The sequence below is a fragment of the Haliotis asinina genome, chromosome 7 (assembly GCF_037392515.1).
Source record: "Haliotis asinina isolate JCU_RB_2024 chromosome 7, JCU_Hal_asi_v2, whole genome shotgun sequence".
Lineage (NCBI taxonomy): Eukaryota > Metazoa > Mollusca > Gastropoda > Lepetellida > Haliotidae > Haliotis > Haliotis asinina.
This window is the reverse complement of record NC_090286.1, coordinates 6,859,045-6,873,249: the sequence shown is the minus strand read 5'-3', so window position 1 is coordinate 6,873,249 and position 14,205 is coordinate 6,859,045. Positions and strand designations below refer to the sequence as shown.

The following is a 14,205-nucleotide window of genomic DNA, read 5'->3' as shown; positions in this document are numbered from 1 at the left end:
GAACGTTGTGCGCCAGTGATTTGTGTCATTTCATGATAGCCCGCATCACATCACAGTCTGTTTGCAGTGAAAACGTACCGATGATATTTAAATGGTCATTTGGAAAGGTAATGTTATGAGGATTGACAATCTTAATTTCACTATATTCGATTCACTTTGTTTAATGTGAAATTCATCTTCATGTTTTCACTGCAAATAGACTATACACGCACATACAATTGATTGATTGAGTTTAGTTTTTACACCGCAATATTCCAACAGCTATATGGTGGCGGTCTGAAAATAATCGAATCTTGAACATACAATCCAGTGATCAGCCGCATGAACATCGATCTACGCAACTAGGAACCGATGACGTGTGTCAGCCAAATAAGCGAACATGCCCAGTCGATCCCGTTAGTCTTTTCTTGCGACAAGCATAGTCGCCTTTTATGGTAAGCATGGGTTGCTGAAGGCCTATTCTATCCATCTACAGCATGAGCACCATGAGATACGATGATATGAGTCAACCAAGTCGGCGAGTCTGACCACTCGATCCCAATAATCGGCTCGAGCGACAAGCATGAGTTACAGAAGATCAGTTCTACTATGGATTCCAATTCTTTCCTAAATAACTAAGTCACTTGCTCAGGCAGATATCACATGTTTTGACACTGTGTTATGGATCATCATCGTATCGGTTATTCCACAGTGTTGTCATCTTCCATCTTGGGCTCTCTTGAGAGCAGCGAGTGAGTGTGCTGCACATTAGGGGTTAATGTTCTCATACATAACAGTCCATTCATTTTCAAATGCCTGTATTTCAAATACAGTTTGGTTTGAATTTTGCTAAGGAAAATCCAGACAATTTACAAATGCAAATATTCACCATGCTAGCGTATGTACCTGTTTCATCCTATCGAAATGCTCATGATGCTGATCACTGGATTGTCTGGTCCAACCTTGATTATTAACAGACCACCACCGTTGAAAAACAAAACCAACCAAAATCAAATTATATTTAGGTCAAACTAAATCATTCGAAAAGAGAAAACTCGTATTCTCTCTGACAAAACTTGGCGTTTCCTGGTGTATCAAATTTACACGAATTTATCACAACAAAAATCATATTTCGTGCCGGGGTTCCCTTACTAGAATAAATAATGCTTGAGAGACGAGGAGTCCCATATTAGCATTGAAATGCAACTCCATGTGAAATTTTCACATTCTTTCGCTGTCTTGAGGAACTTTGTGTATCGAATCGATATGAATTTCCGTGTTTCAGTACATCAGGGTATTGGTGGCTTTTGCATATACAACACCGTCTGTTTTAATAACAAATTCCAGGTCTCTAAGCACAGCTGGGTCTCTGGGTTTCGCTTGGGCCTAGGTTTTCGAGGCTCTCCTTGCACTAAGATAGACGTAACATTACGTACATTATTAACATTACCTTATCATTATCTTAGCGCAAGGAGAGCGTCTATAATTTAGGCCCTTGTTTCGAAGATTGTTAAAAACATAGTGAGTGAGGTTTCACGTCTCTTTTAACAATATCCCAATACTTTAACCATTATCCTACCCCAACGTCACTGTTGGAAGAACATGCGCTGTCGCGCTTAATAAAATAAATACATCAACTACTCGATCGCCTTTCAGTACATTGGAAAATGGCGTGACAGAGATGTTAAATCCTTCATTTTCCAAGTTCGATTTACCACATGTTTACACAGAAAACTTAAGCAAAACAAGATTTAACATACATATAATTGTCCCATATCATTCCACGAATAAATACAAGCAAAATGGTTTCCAGTCAGAATTTGACAACTTTCATGTTCAGTAGAAGTGCTGTTGATTTGATATCGTACAGGTTTTCTGATGTTCATACATGCAATGTTCAAAACAAACATTATGTTGTCAGTTTATCCAAGGCAACGGAGCGCAAGTCAGCGCGTGGCGAGAACAGCCTGTGTCTAGTCAAAGAGAAACAACTCTTCGTGAAAATTACGCCGTAGACTGGTATCTTGTCTTTCGCCTTCATCGGTTGCACAATGAATCTGTCGAGGATCGCAAACGCTGTAGAACAGGCAAACCGGTTTATATTTAGCCGCCGCTAGGTGGCGTTTGCGTGCACTTGTCTCAACGTGAATGAACCCAATCGAACAGACACTTTGTTAATCGCTGACTGTTATATTGAAAGCGTCGGTGTCAACAGAGTATTCAAAATGGCCGACGTAGAACCAGAAAAGAAAGCCCCGACGGAGATGGATGAAGAAATATCGATGTCTCGTGGCATGAGGGCCGAAGTTAGAATCAATTTTGACAAATGTCGAGATATGTTTGTCTTTGACCAAATGGGAAACAAAATTCGTTTTGGGGACATTTACAAGAAACAAAAAACAATTGTTGTGTTTACAAGAGTAAGTAGCATTCGCACATGGCAATATTTATGTTTGATGACGCGTTGCTATAGAGACGTCCCAAGTCTCATCCTCTTTTAAATATACCTTAGTCGGTTTCTTGGAATGTGTTGATCTTATCTGAATGCAAAGTCTGAAAATGAAAGGAGATTTTTACCATGATTTTTTTGTTTAAAGATAAATTAAAGTAAAAGTGAATTGTAAATTCATCGTGGCAAATTTAACACTGAGAAGGATTTTATTTGAAGTGTACTTTTGTACTTTAGAAATGAGCAATCTGAAGCAAACAAGAATAGGATAAATCATATGGGGGTGATTTTGTTTCATTTGGTAGATAATCAAGTTAAACAAGCTGTCTTTAATTTTTGTTTGATTTTATTCTTGCAGCATCTACTTGACTTTGTCTGCCAAGAGTATGCAGATGGTAGGTAAACACCAATATATCATCATCAATAAAACGAATATTGCCTATATTTAACAATCTGTTTTAACCGAAACCTTTTAATCTTTGATGGAAACAATTTATGGAAGTTAGTACATGCAGAGTTTGAGAGTGATTTAGATGTAAATTTAATGGAAATAGAGATGTTCAGGGAACTTCATAGCTATTTAATGGCAGCATATGCTGTTGAAAGTATCTAAAAACAATTAACATTCATAGTCTTTAACACACCTTCATCTTAAACGTTGTGTGTTTAATTTGCCTTTCATTTTCATTCTTCAGATCTTGCAATTATTCCGCTTGAATATTTGCAGGTAAGTTTCCTGACTGATCATGATTGGGATGCACATAGGCCATGACATTTAAATTGTTAGATTTTTTGAGATTATACACCCTCCATCTCACATTATTGTTGTTGCTTTGATCTTCTTCCAGAGATAAGTGGATTTGATCATGTCTCTCCATATGTGTCAAATACACCATCAGGATATCCACAGTCCACCCAAAAACTCATGTTTAGGGTTAATCACATTGGTTCACAGCAATCTTCAAAATTTGTTCTCAATAAAACACCAGCACAAAAAATGCATACTTTTTTCAAATTTTAGTGCCACCAGGGCCACCCACCAACCAGGGAGACTGGACAGAAAATTATCCAGAATAGTTAGTAATGGCACAACGTGACTGTTAGATTCAACCACTTATTGAAGATAGGGATACGCTCAATCAACTGAATGAGCCTGTACCTTAAACACAACAACAAGCCACTAGATTCAAAGCTAACTAGCTTAGTAAGCTCGATGTAACAGACAAACACAGGGGTCAGGCCATAAATAGCCTGGTGACATCTACTGAGGGGAGGGGGAGGTGTTAAGGGACTGGTTTCTGCCCCTTACAGGGAGAATAACACCTCAAGTGATCAAAAGACCAAACCGACTAAAAGAACCCAAAGAAATACCATCAGGACCCAGATTCAGTCCTCATGTCATCCCACAATGCAGTGATTGACAACAAGGTAGCATGTTGACATGCACACAGCAGTCTATACTGTGTGGAATTACTGATCATGTTCAGCTATAACATGATTGGATTCATTGATTTAAACATTTATTCAAGAGAATGGATTGGGTACAAGTTATTCCAACTTAGTGAAAGTCTCTTCTAGCTTTAACCTAACCAAACGGATGTCAGAAAGCACAATTCCCAGTGTGAGGTGAAGGTTGTCATCTTGCCTCTGATCAGCACCTAAGTGTCCAAATACTTGGATATATAAACTACTATCACTATCTTTTAAGGGAAGGTCCAGAGAAGTTGAATGTATGTATAGCAAGAGCATACTGCAAATAGGTATTGGTGGATATGTAGATAATAGTTTGTTCAGTTGTGTATGTGGTAAAAACCCTGATAAATAAAGAAGGCATACATAAAGGTTAGAACATCATAAACGGTTCTATCTCCCTTATATAAACTAAAGTAGTGATGAGAGCTCCATGTACACAAACCTAGTGAACTCTACCACAAGTAGGTGAATACATACATGTACACTGGTGTGAAAGACATTAATTGCAATGCATTACCAGGAAAAGTGGTGACGGGATGCACAGCTCAGCTTGATGAGTGGGGTAAACTGATGTGTAGGCACCATCGGCCAGGTTGCACATGCAAGTGACGTGACATTACAAATACTTCATGAAAATCTGACAATTTAACTGTTTTGGCAGTCTCCCATAACTAACTTCCTTTTTCAGATAATAATTATTTTTAATAATCTGTGACCAAGTTATTGAATTGCTTTACAATTGGTCAAATTTTATAAATTGTACTCCTGTTATGTTGGACCAAGTAATTCGAAGGTATTTGTATAAATAATATCATTCTTACTATGATTTCATAACGAGAAATTCATAAAATTCTTGATGAATCTCTTTGATTGTATCCTCATTAATCTTCGTTGCAGGAAGTTGATGTTCGTCTAGTTATCATTGCTCCATCACCTCACAATTTGATTAAGGTAGGTAGACCGTTATAGGGTACCATTGGTTACCATGGTACATGAGGCCAGGACAGTCAACACAAGTGTTTCATAACATATAACACTTTTATATGCTTTTTCATGTTACATATGTTCAATAGTAAGAAGCATTGACAGTGTTTTGTATGCAACAAAATGTAACAAAAGTAATTTTGCGCTTTATGTTATATTAAGGGAACCACTAAGTGGAGTGCTCAGACTGAATAATGGACTTTGTTTTTAAAAAATACATCATAATCAGTTCCAGCTGAATATAACCTGAAACAGCATTTTATATAGAATGGTTTAAAAAAATTAATTACCCACTGGCTTTTAAATCATAACTGACTTGAACTTGGGGAGTAAATACATATTGAATTTTTGAAAAATTATTTACTCATTGTCTGGAAAGTACCAAATGTGAATGATAACGTGATTAAGAAATGACTTAATTGCTTGATGTTTTTTTCAGAAAATAATTTATCTTTTGTTTTCATGGTAACAGGGATTTAAGAAGGTGACAGGCCTGAATTACACCGTATATTGTGACCCGAACTATGAGTTGTTCAAGGCAATGGGTTGTGTGGAATCCCTGGTTTTTGGCAAGGTTCAAGGTAATTCCCGTCTTTCTTCTCACATACATAGGGTTGTACATGATTATTTCTGCATGTAAAAATTCAGAATTTATATCTGAGATAAGTGTTTGCAGTACTTTAATTGCCAGTTGGCCATCAGGGCCTTCTGCCACCTGCAGGCTTTAAAACCTACATGCCCTGAATGAATCTACAGGCCAATTTTGTCAAACCAATAAAAAATATCATAGACTACACTGTACACTGTTTCACACTGTTTCTACAAGATCAACCCCTATGGCGCAGAGAGACATATTTATTTGTTGAAAACTTAAAGATTTTCCTGTTTGCAAAGCACTGAAATGCAAGGAAGTGAAACAAAGTTATCCTCACATTATGGAACATGAATCATTCCCAAATGTTGACAAAGGAAATAAAACAGTTGCAAAAAAAAGACAGTTAAATTACTTAAGGCCACAAGGGCCTGCAGATATTTGAAACTGCCTACCTGATACAATAACAACTGGCGCTGGGCCTTCGATTATATCAAACACTGTCTGAGATGCCATTTTTTTCCATTTATTTAGAATCATGACAGTGAGTTTAGTTTTACAAGGCTTTTAGCAATATTCCAGCAATATCTTGGAGGGAACACCAGAAATATAAGTGGGGAATTGAACCCAGGCATCCGGTGTAATGAGCAGATGCCTTAACCACTGGGCTACCCCACTGTCCCTGTCACTCAGTGTTCAACTTCTGTGCATATGATCAAGCAGCCTGAATATCGCTCTCAGAATAATTCTTTGTGTTATCATCTGTAGTTAGCTGATCTTTGTAGATGCATCTTAGTAAAATAGAATTTTAGTGGATGCAGGCTTTGGATTTGTGGAGAATGTCGCAGACAGCAGAGTGAAAAGTACATAAATTTTGTTATGATTTGGCACTACCTATGATATTTGTTTTGCTTGTCTAGTAGGGTAACATTGTCACACCATCAAATCACAGTTATATATGTTTGGAAATGCTCCATTGAAATGGATAAAAACATTGAAAAAAAACCCCCAAAACCTTTTCATTTTGTCAATTTTTTTTACATAATGACTTCATATTTTTATGTATAAAAACTTGTTAACTATATGCATATGGAAAAAAGTTTCACAACACCCATATTTTTTAGGGATATCTGGGATAAAAATTATGTTTAAACTTTTTTTTTCATTTCAACACTGCTGACTTGGACCTAAAAAATACCACTTCATCAAATAAAATGTTTAACATTTAATCAGTCCCTTCCACAAGTCCAAAGAATGGGAGAACTTGTAATAAGAATTACAATACATTCATGCAGGTAATTTTGTGTTTATTAAATTTTCTTTTGTTTGTTATTTTTCCCCCATTGACTCATGTTTGGAATTTGTTGACAGCCTGAAACACTTGAAATGAAGAGTGAATAAAACATTTTAGGACTGTGTTAGCCATTGCATCTTGATTTTCACATTTTAAAGTAAATGAAAGATCTAAGATATTTACTGACACAATGTCACATGTTATATATATTTTGGACATATTTACTCACTGTACCTTCTTACTGATCCCTTATAATATGCCTGAAATCAATGACTGAAACTCCAAGGCAAACAGCTTCCAACTAGAGACCACATTCCTTAAATGGAATAAAGACAATTGCTCCGTATATCGAAAACCGCCACACATGGTGTTGCAGGTGTGTCTTCAAATGTTTTCAGTTGCCTCGTATCTAAATACTCCGACTAGGGATATGTGTGTATTTACACCATCTAGAGACCCACCTTGTGTCTATTTACTCCATCTAGAGACTCACCTTGTGTCTAAATACTCCATCTAGAGACCCACCTTTTGTCTATTTACTCCAGCTAGAGACCCACCATGTGTCTAATTACTCAAGCTACAGACCCACCTTGTGTCTAATTACTCCAGCTAGGGATCCACCTTGTGTCTAATTACTCCAGCTAGGGATCCACTTAGTGTCTAATTACTCCAGCTAGGGATCCACCTTGTGTCTAATTACTCCAGCTAGAGACCCACCATGTGTCTAATTACTCAAGCTACAGACCCACCTTGTGTCTAATTACTCCAGCTAGAGATCCACCATGTGTCTAATTACTCCAGTTAGGGATCCACTTAGGGTCTAATTACTCCAGCTAGGGATCCACCTTGTGTCTAATTACTCCAGTTAGGGATCCACTTAGTGTCTAATTACTCCAGCTAGGGATCCACCTTGTGTCTAATTACTCCAGCTAGAGATCCACATTGTGTCTAATTACTCCAGCTAGAGATCCACCTTGTGTCTAATTACTCCAGCTAGAGATCCACATTGTGTCTAATTACTCAAGCTAGGGATCCACTTAGTGTCTAATTACTCCAGCTAGAGATCCACCTTGTGTCTAACTACTCCACCTGGGGATCCACATTGTGTCTAATTACTCCAACTAGGGATCCACCTTGTGTCTTATTACTCCAGCTAGTGATCCAGCTCAGGTCTAATAACTAGTGATCCACCTCTTGTCTATTTAATCCATCAAGGGATACACCTCCTGCCTAATTACTCTGCTTTTTGTCTAATTACTCCAGCTAGGAATCAACCTCATGTCTAATTACTCCACCTTGTGTCTCATGACTTTGGCTGGGGTTCCTCGCATCAATTTACTGTAGCTCTGGATCTGCCTTCTGTCTATTTACTTAGTTTTGTTACTCCAGCTAGAGATCCGCCTTGTGTCAAATCACCCAGATAGGGATCTACTCCTGTCTAATTACTCTAATTTACTTCTCCTGGGGATCCACATCATGTCTAGTCACTCCAGCAAAGGATCCACTTTGTGTCTAATTACTCCATCTGGGGATCCACCTTGTGTCTAATTACATGAAGAGGTTTTCAAAAGTAATCTCTGACTTGCTTTTCTTGTTCAGAGAGTGTACACGTCAAGTCTGGCATTATTATGGGCATCCTGCGCAGCACCTGGAGAGCAATGCAGCAGGAATCACGCTTGAGGAATGGAGACGTCAAACAGCAAGGCGGTTCCTTCATCTTGGGACCAGGTAAACCCATCCTTACCTCTCTACTATACCATAACATTTATCATACCTCACACATAAGTGCCCCTTCCTGACGGGCTGAGCATTATTCTATTAATTTCAATGCACCCCTACTTACAACCGAGTAACTTTTTCCATCTACTCCACTGAGAATGCCGAAATCATCTGGTATTTTGGGGTGGTAGTTCTTTATCTTGAATAACAGCGAATCACATATGATGTACAGAAATTACCAATGTTTTGCAATTACAAATCGATGGAAAGGAGATAACTCTAAAATCTGTTTGTCTTGCCTGCAAAATCTGCTGATGACTACAGAAAGATTTGTCCTCGTTCGTCAAAAAATTATAGAGAAACATTTAGGTGTAAGATAAATACATTTTCCACATGGGTTCATGTACATTTGATGTTTGTTTTTGTTCCGTGAGCCCTACTGAAACATATAAACAGTCAGCCAAGATTTCTGTGATAATTGAGTGTTGAACAGGACTGCTTGGTGTACAGGTATACTGCTTTTCAAACGATAGGCATTTCAATATTTTTTTCTGAGAATTTGGTTTACTGGGTTTGGGACTTCTGTGAAGTTTTTGAGATTATGACTATGGTTTTAATTAAGATCTGCACAGACTTTAATTCACAACAGATGTCTCCCTTTGTTTTTCAATGACAAAACAACTTACTGTAATGCTGTAATTTGTATAAAAGAGAAATTGTTCTACTCATCAAAAGTTTAGACTCACTAGTGTAAATATAACCACTTAGTTCAATGAAATGTTCTAAACTAGATTTTGCAAAATATTCCATATTGGTTAAAGGTATACACGTGAACTGATATATTATAAAACAGATTCGTAAGGTTAAAAAGATGATTGTCATGAGTCCTGTAAGTGAATACAGTCCATGAAATTTGGCAAATTCTAAACAAAAGTTTACACCAAAACGCAGTTGTTAACATGTACAATATTTGCACATGCATTTTTGCAATCTGATGCATGATCCTCGTTCAATTCATCTTCATAACATTTGCAGTTGGTTTCCCCAAGTTAAAAGGAGAAATTCATGTTCAGTGTAACCATTACATGTACGTAACATATAGTGAGTCTTTCAGAGGCTGAACTTAAGATGGGTAGTATAGAAAAACTGACTATGCAACCTAATTTTCAGATCACTGACTTAAATTGTAGAAAACAAGATGGGCATACAAATGCTGTCAAACACTTAAGATACCAGTATATTGCAGTGTGTCTTACAATATGGATACCTGAATTGCAAATTTTTGCAATACAATTTATTTGAAAGTACACAACCATATTCTTGTTTTCTAACAAATATTTGAAATATTGGTCTCTGTCTGTTTGGTCACAGCACAATTATTTAAAGTCACCCCAGAAAATCAATATTCTGTGTACATCTGTTATAGTTACACATGCCCACACATTATCTGGGAATAAGAAAGGAAAACTTATAACAATGATAAGACATGAATCTTTCTCATTGTGTCATGAAACAAGGCACAATTAATAAATGTGTGGAGACTTGTTCAACATGAGCTAAGGTTATATGGATGGGAACATTGTGTTATAAATCAGGTAAACTGGATATCATTGTCAGAGAGGCTATACTCACCTTACAGAGTTGTCTTTTCTTGCTTGCATAGTAACAATACACTTGTCACGGTTATGTGTAAGCAAGTCTTCAATCATGATTTCAGTTCATTGATCATTGAGCAGTTAGCATGTTGATGTCCTTTTATATTAATGTCAAATTCTGTCGTTACAGGAGATGTTCTTCACCACGCCCATATTGATCAGAATGCCACGGATCATGCTAAAATCAATGACTTGCTTACAATTGCGGGAGTACAGAATGTCAGCTTCCCCAAAGACCGCCGTGTCCTTGAACTCTGACGAGTTTTACACAGCACCAGAGTACATCTAAAACCGTCCTACAGTTTCATTCCAATGATAACTTGCTCAAAAGTTTCAGTCACCAACTCCAGTTTGAGAATGTGCACATTCCAACAACTTACCACCAATACCACTTTCAGAGTTGACAAACTGTTATTGAGAAATAGGTGTGGTCACCATTCTCAACGACTTTTCCATCGAACATTATGATACTCAGTGTCACATGACCATTGAGACATGACGATCAAAGTTATGGCACAAAAGTTTGACAACAAATGTACGACAACTTTTATAATTTTGACGTGTGTTGTTAAACTTTAGTTTGCCATGTGATCGTAACTGTACTTGTCATTTCAGTTACAGGCCTGGAAATATCTGAGGCTCATATTATTGTGACAGTATGTGCATCATAACACCATGCCATATTGTTTATGTTACAATGAAAAAGGTCACATCATCACAATTATCCATTGTTTTACATCTCTTCGCACTATGACAGAATCCTTCAGCATCCTCATCACTAGTTTTATTTCCTTCATGCATGAACCAAAAGTAATTCATCAAGCAAAACATTCAAATTAGGTCAGGTTCCATTTTAGATGTGAACCCTTGATGTATGTAATCAAATCAGGTACCCGTTTAAGAAATATTCTTTAACCTGAATACTTAGATAACTGGAGGAATCCCTTTATTGCGAGAAAACTTTCAAACTCCAGTGGGAACCCAAGAAATTGTATTTTATTGAGAAAGTGTCCCAAATATACCATTAAAAAACATAGGGAATATTGGATTTATAAGTTTGATTAAATGCAAGTGATGTGCCAAGTAGGAAACAGATGATGAAGAGAAATAAGGGGAAAATATCTCAAATTAAACTTTCCTTTGGAAATGGTTCATCTGTATGGATATATATTACTTTTTCTCATATACAGTTCACATTGGCTAGTGGTATGCTCACAAATGGAATATCCGCTACTTTTTTAATAGCCTATAACACTAGTCACCAGTTCAGTTGAATACTATTCATATTGCCACTTGTTTTAATCATAATTTGATTTGATATCTATTTTAGCATTGTCTGATTAAAACCGAACTCAAAGCGAGGCTAAGGCGGCAAGTGATTCTGGAATGTTTCATACAAGAAAATGATGATATGTGAACCTGGATAATCGCAGGTGGTGAGATAATTATCAAGGCAATGGAATAAGCATCAGGTTGAAATAGAAAGACAGAGCAAAGTGGTTCTGATTTGGATCCACTATTTGTCGGCAAATAAACAGGGTTGATGATGAGGGATCCATTTGAGTCCTCATCATTTAGTGCATAGGTAAACATCCTCAACATGATATAAAACATGAATCGCGCATAATGGAAGATACTTTCATTTCCATATCTTCTTAATGTTTACATTGGTGTTTGTATATAATAGTTAAGAATGTTCACTTTTTGTCTTCTGTGATATGAAGTATGTTAAGACTCTGTTAGACGTATTCATAGATCGTCAGTACAAAATACAGTATCCTTTTCCTGATGATGAACATGAAAGTTAAAGATGTCATAAAAATATTCATTATGATTTGGCATTTTAATTTAGGTTCTTGATAAAGTACATTACACAGATCTGATATTTCATGAAAGCAGATAAGTTTGACATGTATACAAATTTCAATTTTACCAATATTAGCTCAGAATCACTTTTTTTATTTATTTGATTTAAATCTGTTTCTGTTTTTATTTGATAAATTTTATTATTCTGAAAAAAATTATTCTAAAATTGTGGGGACATGACATGTAACAAAGAAACTATGTATGATAGCTCTAACTTTTTAGATAACTGTGAAATAAAGAGTTATATGTTATTGTTTGAAGCATATATTTTGACTTACAGTTTACATTTCAGGTATATACAGGTATATTTTTTTTCTGTTCTTTTGTTACAATGATAGTATGTGTGTTATAATTCAGTGAATATATTTTACAGTACACAGGGGCCAAAACTTAGCAGTTCTTATAGCCAAACAGAATGATTCCTGTTTCAGTGAGTTTTTTCATAGTTAATAATTCTTTTTCAAGCTTATCATTAAGAAAAGCCAAACCTTTCCGATCCATTCAGGGTTTTTTTCCCCACTGAAACGCAGATACCTGATGTTTTTTATCATTTGCCATATGTAATCCTAGATAAGAATCTCAACACTGGGTGTTCAACACTAAGACATTGACTTTTAATACATCAATTACTACGAGAAAATCAAGTAACTCAATAAAACAAAATAATTTTATTGTTCAAAACTATTTCAGATTCCTCAATACATATTATTTCCAGTGTTAATGTTTAGCATTTTCTGCTAAGAATCGAAGTTATTTGTCTGAAGAAATATGCATTTGAAATTTGTTTTTTCTCTACAGTCAATTATGAACACTTTCAAACAATGCATGACGGTAGATCAGTACTTGTAAACATGATCATTAGAACATAAAAGTCTGCATGATGTTAATCTAAATGTATTAGATCTAGATGTATGCATCGAAAATGTCAATACAAACTACGCAGGAAGTTGATTAATTAATTTCGAGCAGCTGAAGATTTTGATTTGGCACTCAACAGAAAACTGGTTTCCAGATCTGAGAGATTCAATGAACTAATGGCTTGAGTCTGGATTGACTTGGCAATTGAACACTGTTATAGATTTTATATTTTGTAGATGTCAACAAATATTTCAGTAAGCTTTCTTTTCTGGACTTATGTTTGTTTAAATTTGAAAGGCGGGGGATGTAAATCATGAAGCTATAATACAGTCGAGAAGTCCATTTATTGTTTTGAAACCTGATGAAATTTTTGTAATAAAGTATTTTATTTATTGTTTTCTTTCTTTTTTGTTTTTTAATTAAAGAACTCAAGTTATGAGGTGAGATATTAGGCCTCTGAGTGGCAGGAGTCGTTGTTACTATAGTGTAGAACCTGCGCAATCAGCTATGATGATTATTGTGGCAGTGTCCTTTGAATGTGAAGGTCTTTGAACAGTTACCAAGAGTTGCATCCCTTGGGGTCATGGCCGTATGACGACCTTCGCCTTCCCAGAGGTCCATATGAATGGCTTATAACTGCTGTCAACTTACAGAGTGGCATTCCTTTGTTCATTGTGGTTCATCATACCAGTGAAGATCCACGCTACAACTAGACTTCATGCGGCTTGTGGAAAGAGACGACTAGACTAACGTGTAGTTATGGTCAGACTTGCTGACTTGGTTGACACATGTCATCGTATGGTGCTCGTAATGTCGACCACTGGATTGTCTGGTCCAGACTCGATTATTTACAGGTCGCCATCATATAGCTGGAATACTTTTCTAATAAAGATGAGCTTTATGCAAACAAATACAATGGCTGTATATCCAAACCTAACTAAGAACCATCGATACCCCATCTGTAGAGCGAATACTGTAAATAGCTGTGGAACAGACTATTTGATGGCTAAAAATATGATCAGCCATTTCATACACTGGTTCCGTCGACCACACATTTAGTCGTTTCTTAAAAGTAGTTTCATGCAACTTAACATCATGTACAAAGACATGTATTAGGAACATTCATTAATGCATATTGCGAGACTGACCACGATGGAACAGATGAACAAACCACATTACTCACTGCTTGTAAAGCTTATTAAACCCGAAAACGGACTGTATTACTCAAAAGAACTTTATTACCATTAGATTCTGTCATTACTAGAGTTTATAACTGACAGATTAATTATAGTGTTATGAAAGAATCGGGTGTTCCTTAACTTCCCATGAGCGGTAT

At 36.4% G+C, this 14,205-nt stretch overlaps 1 protein-coding gene across 1 annotated transcript; it reads left to right on the top strand.

The window, feature by feature from the left end:
• Positions 1 to 2,192: 2,192 nt before the first annotated feature.
• Positions 2,193 to 13,264, top strand: LOC137290980 (peroxiredoxin-like 2C). The gene is made up of 7 exons (XM_067822213.1): positions 2,193 to 2,399; positions 2,787 to 2,823; positions 3,124 to 3,155; positions 4,799 to 4,852; positions 5,358 to 5,466; positions 8,371 to 8,499; positions 10,276 to 13,264. The coding sequence occupies exons 1-7, from the start codon at positions 2,205 to 2,207 to the stop codon at positions 10,401 to 10,403; spliced, it is 684 nt and encodes a 227-aa protein (XP_067678314.1). The 5' UTR covers positions 2,193 to 2,204; the 3' UTR covers positions 10,404 to 13,264.
• The last annotated feature ends 941 nt before the right edge of the window (positions 13,265 to 14,205 follow it).

What these genes read in the sequence shown, in the direction of transcription:
- LOC137290980 (XM_067822213.1), top strand. Translation starts at nt 2,205, where the DNA reads ATGGCCGACGTAGAACCAGAAAAGAAAGCCCCGACGGAGATGGATGAA. An exon ending in CACCTCACAATTTGATTAAG is followed by an intron (nt 4,853 to 5,357) that starts GTAGGTAGACCG and finishes TCATGGTAACAG; the next exon opens with GGATTTAAGAAGGTGACAGG. An exon ending in TTCCTTCATCTTGGGACCAG is followed by an intron (nt 8,500 to 10,275) that starts GTAAACCCATCC and finishes CTGTCGTTACAG; the next exon opens with GAGATGTTCTTCACCACGCC.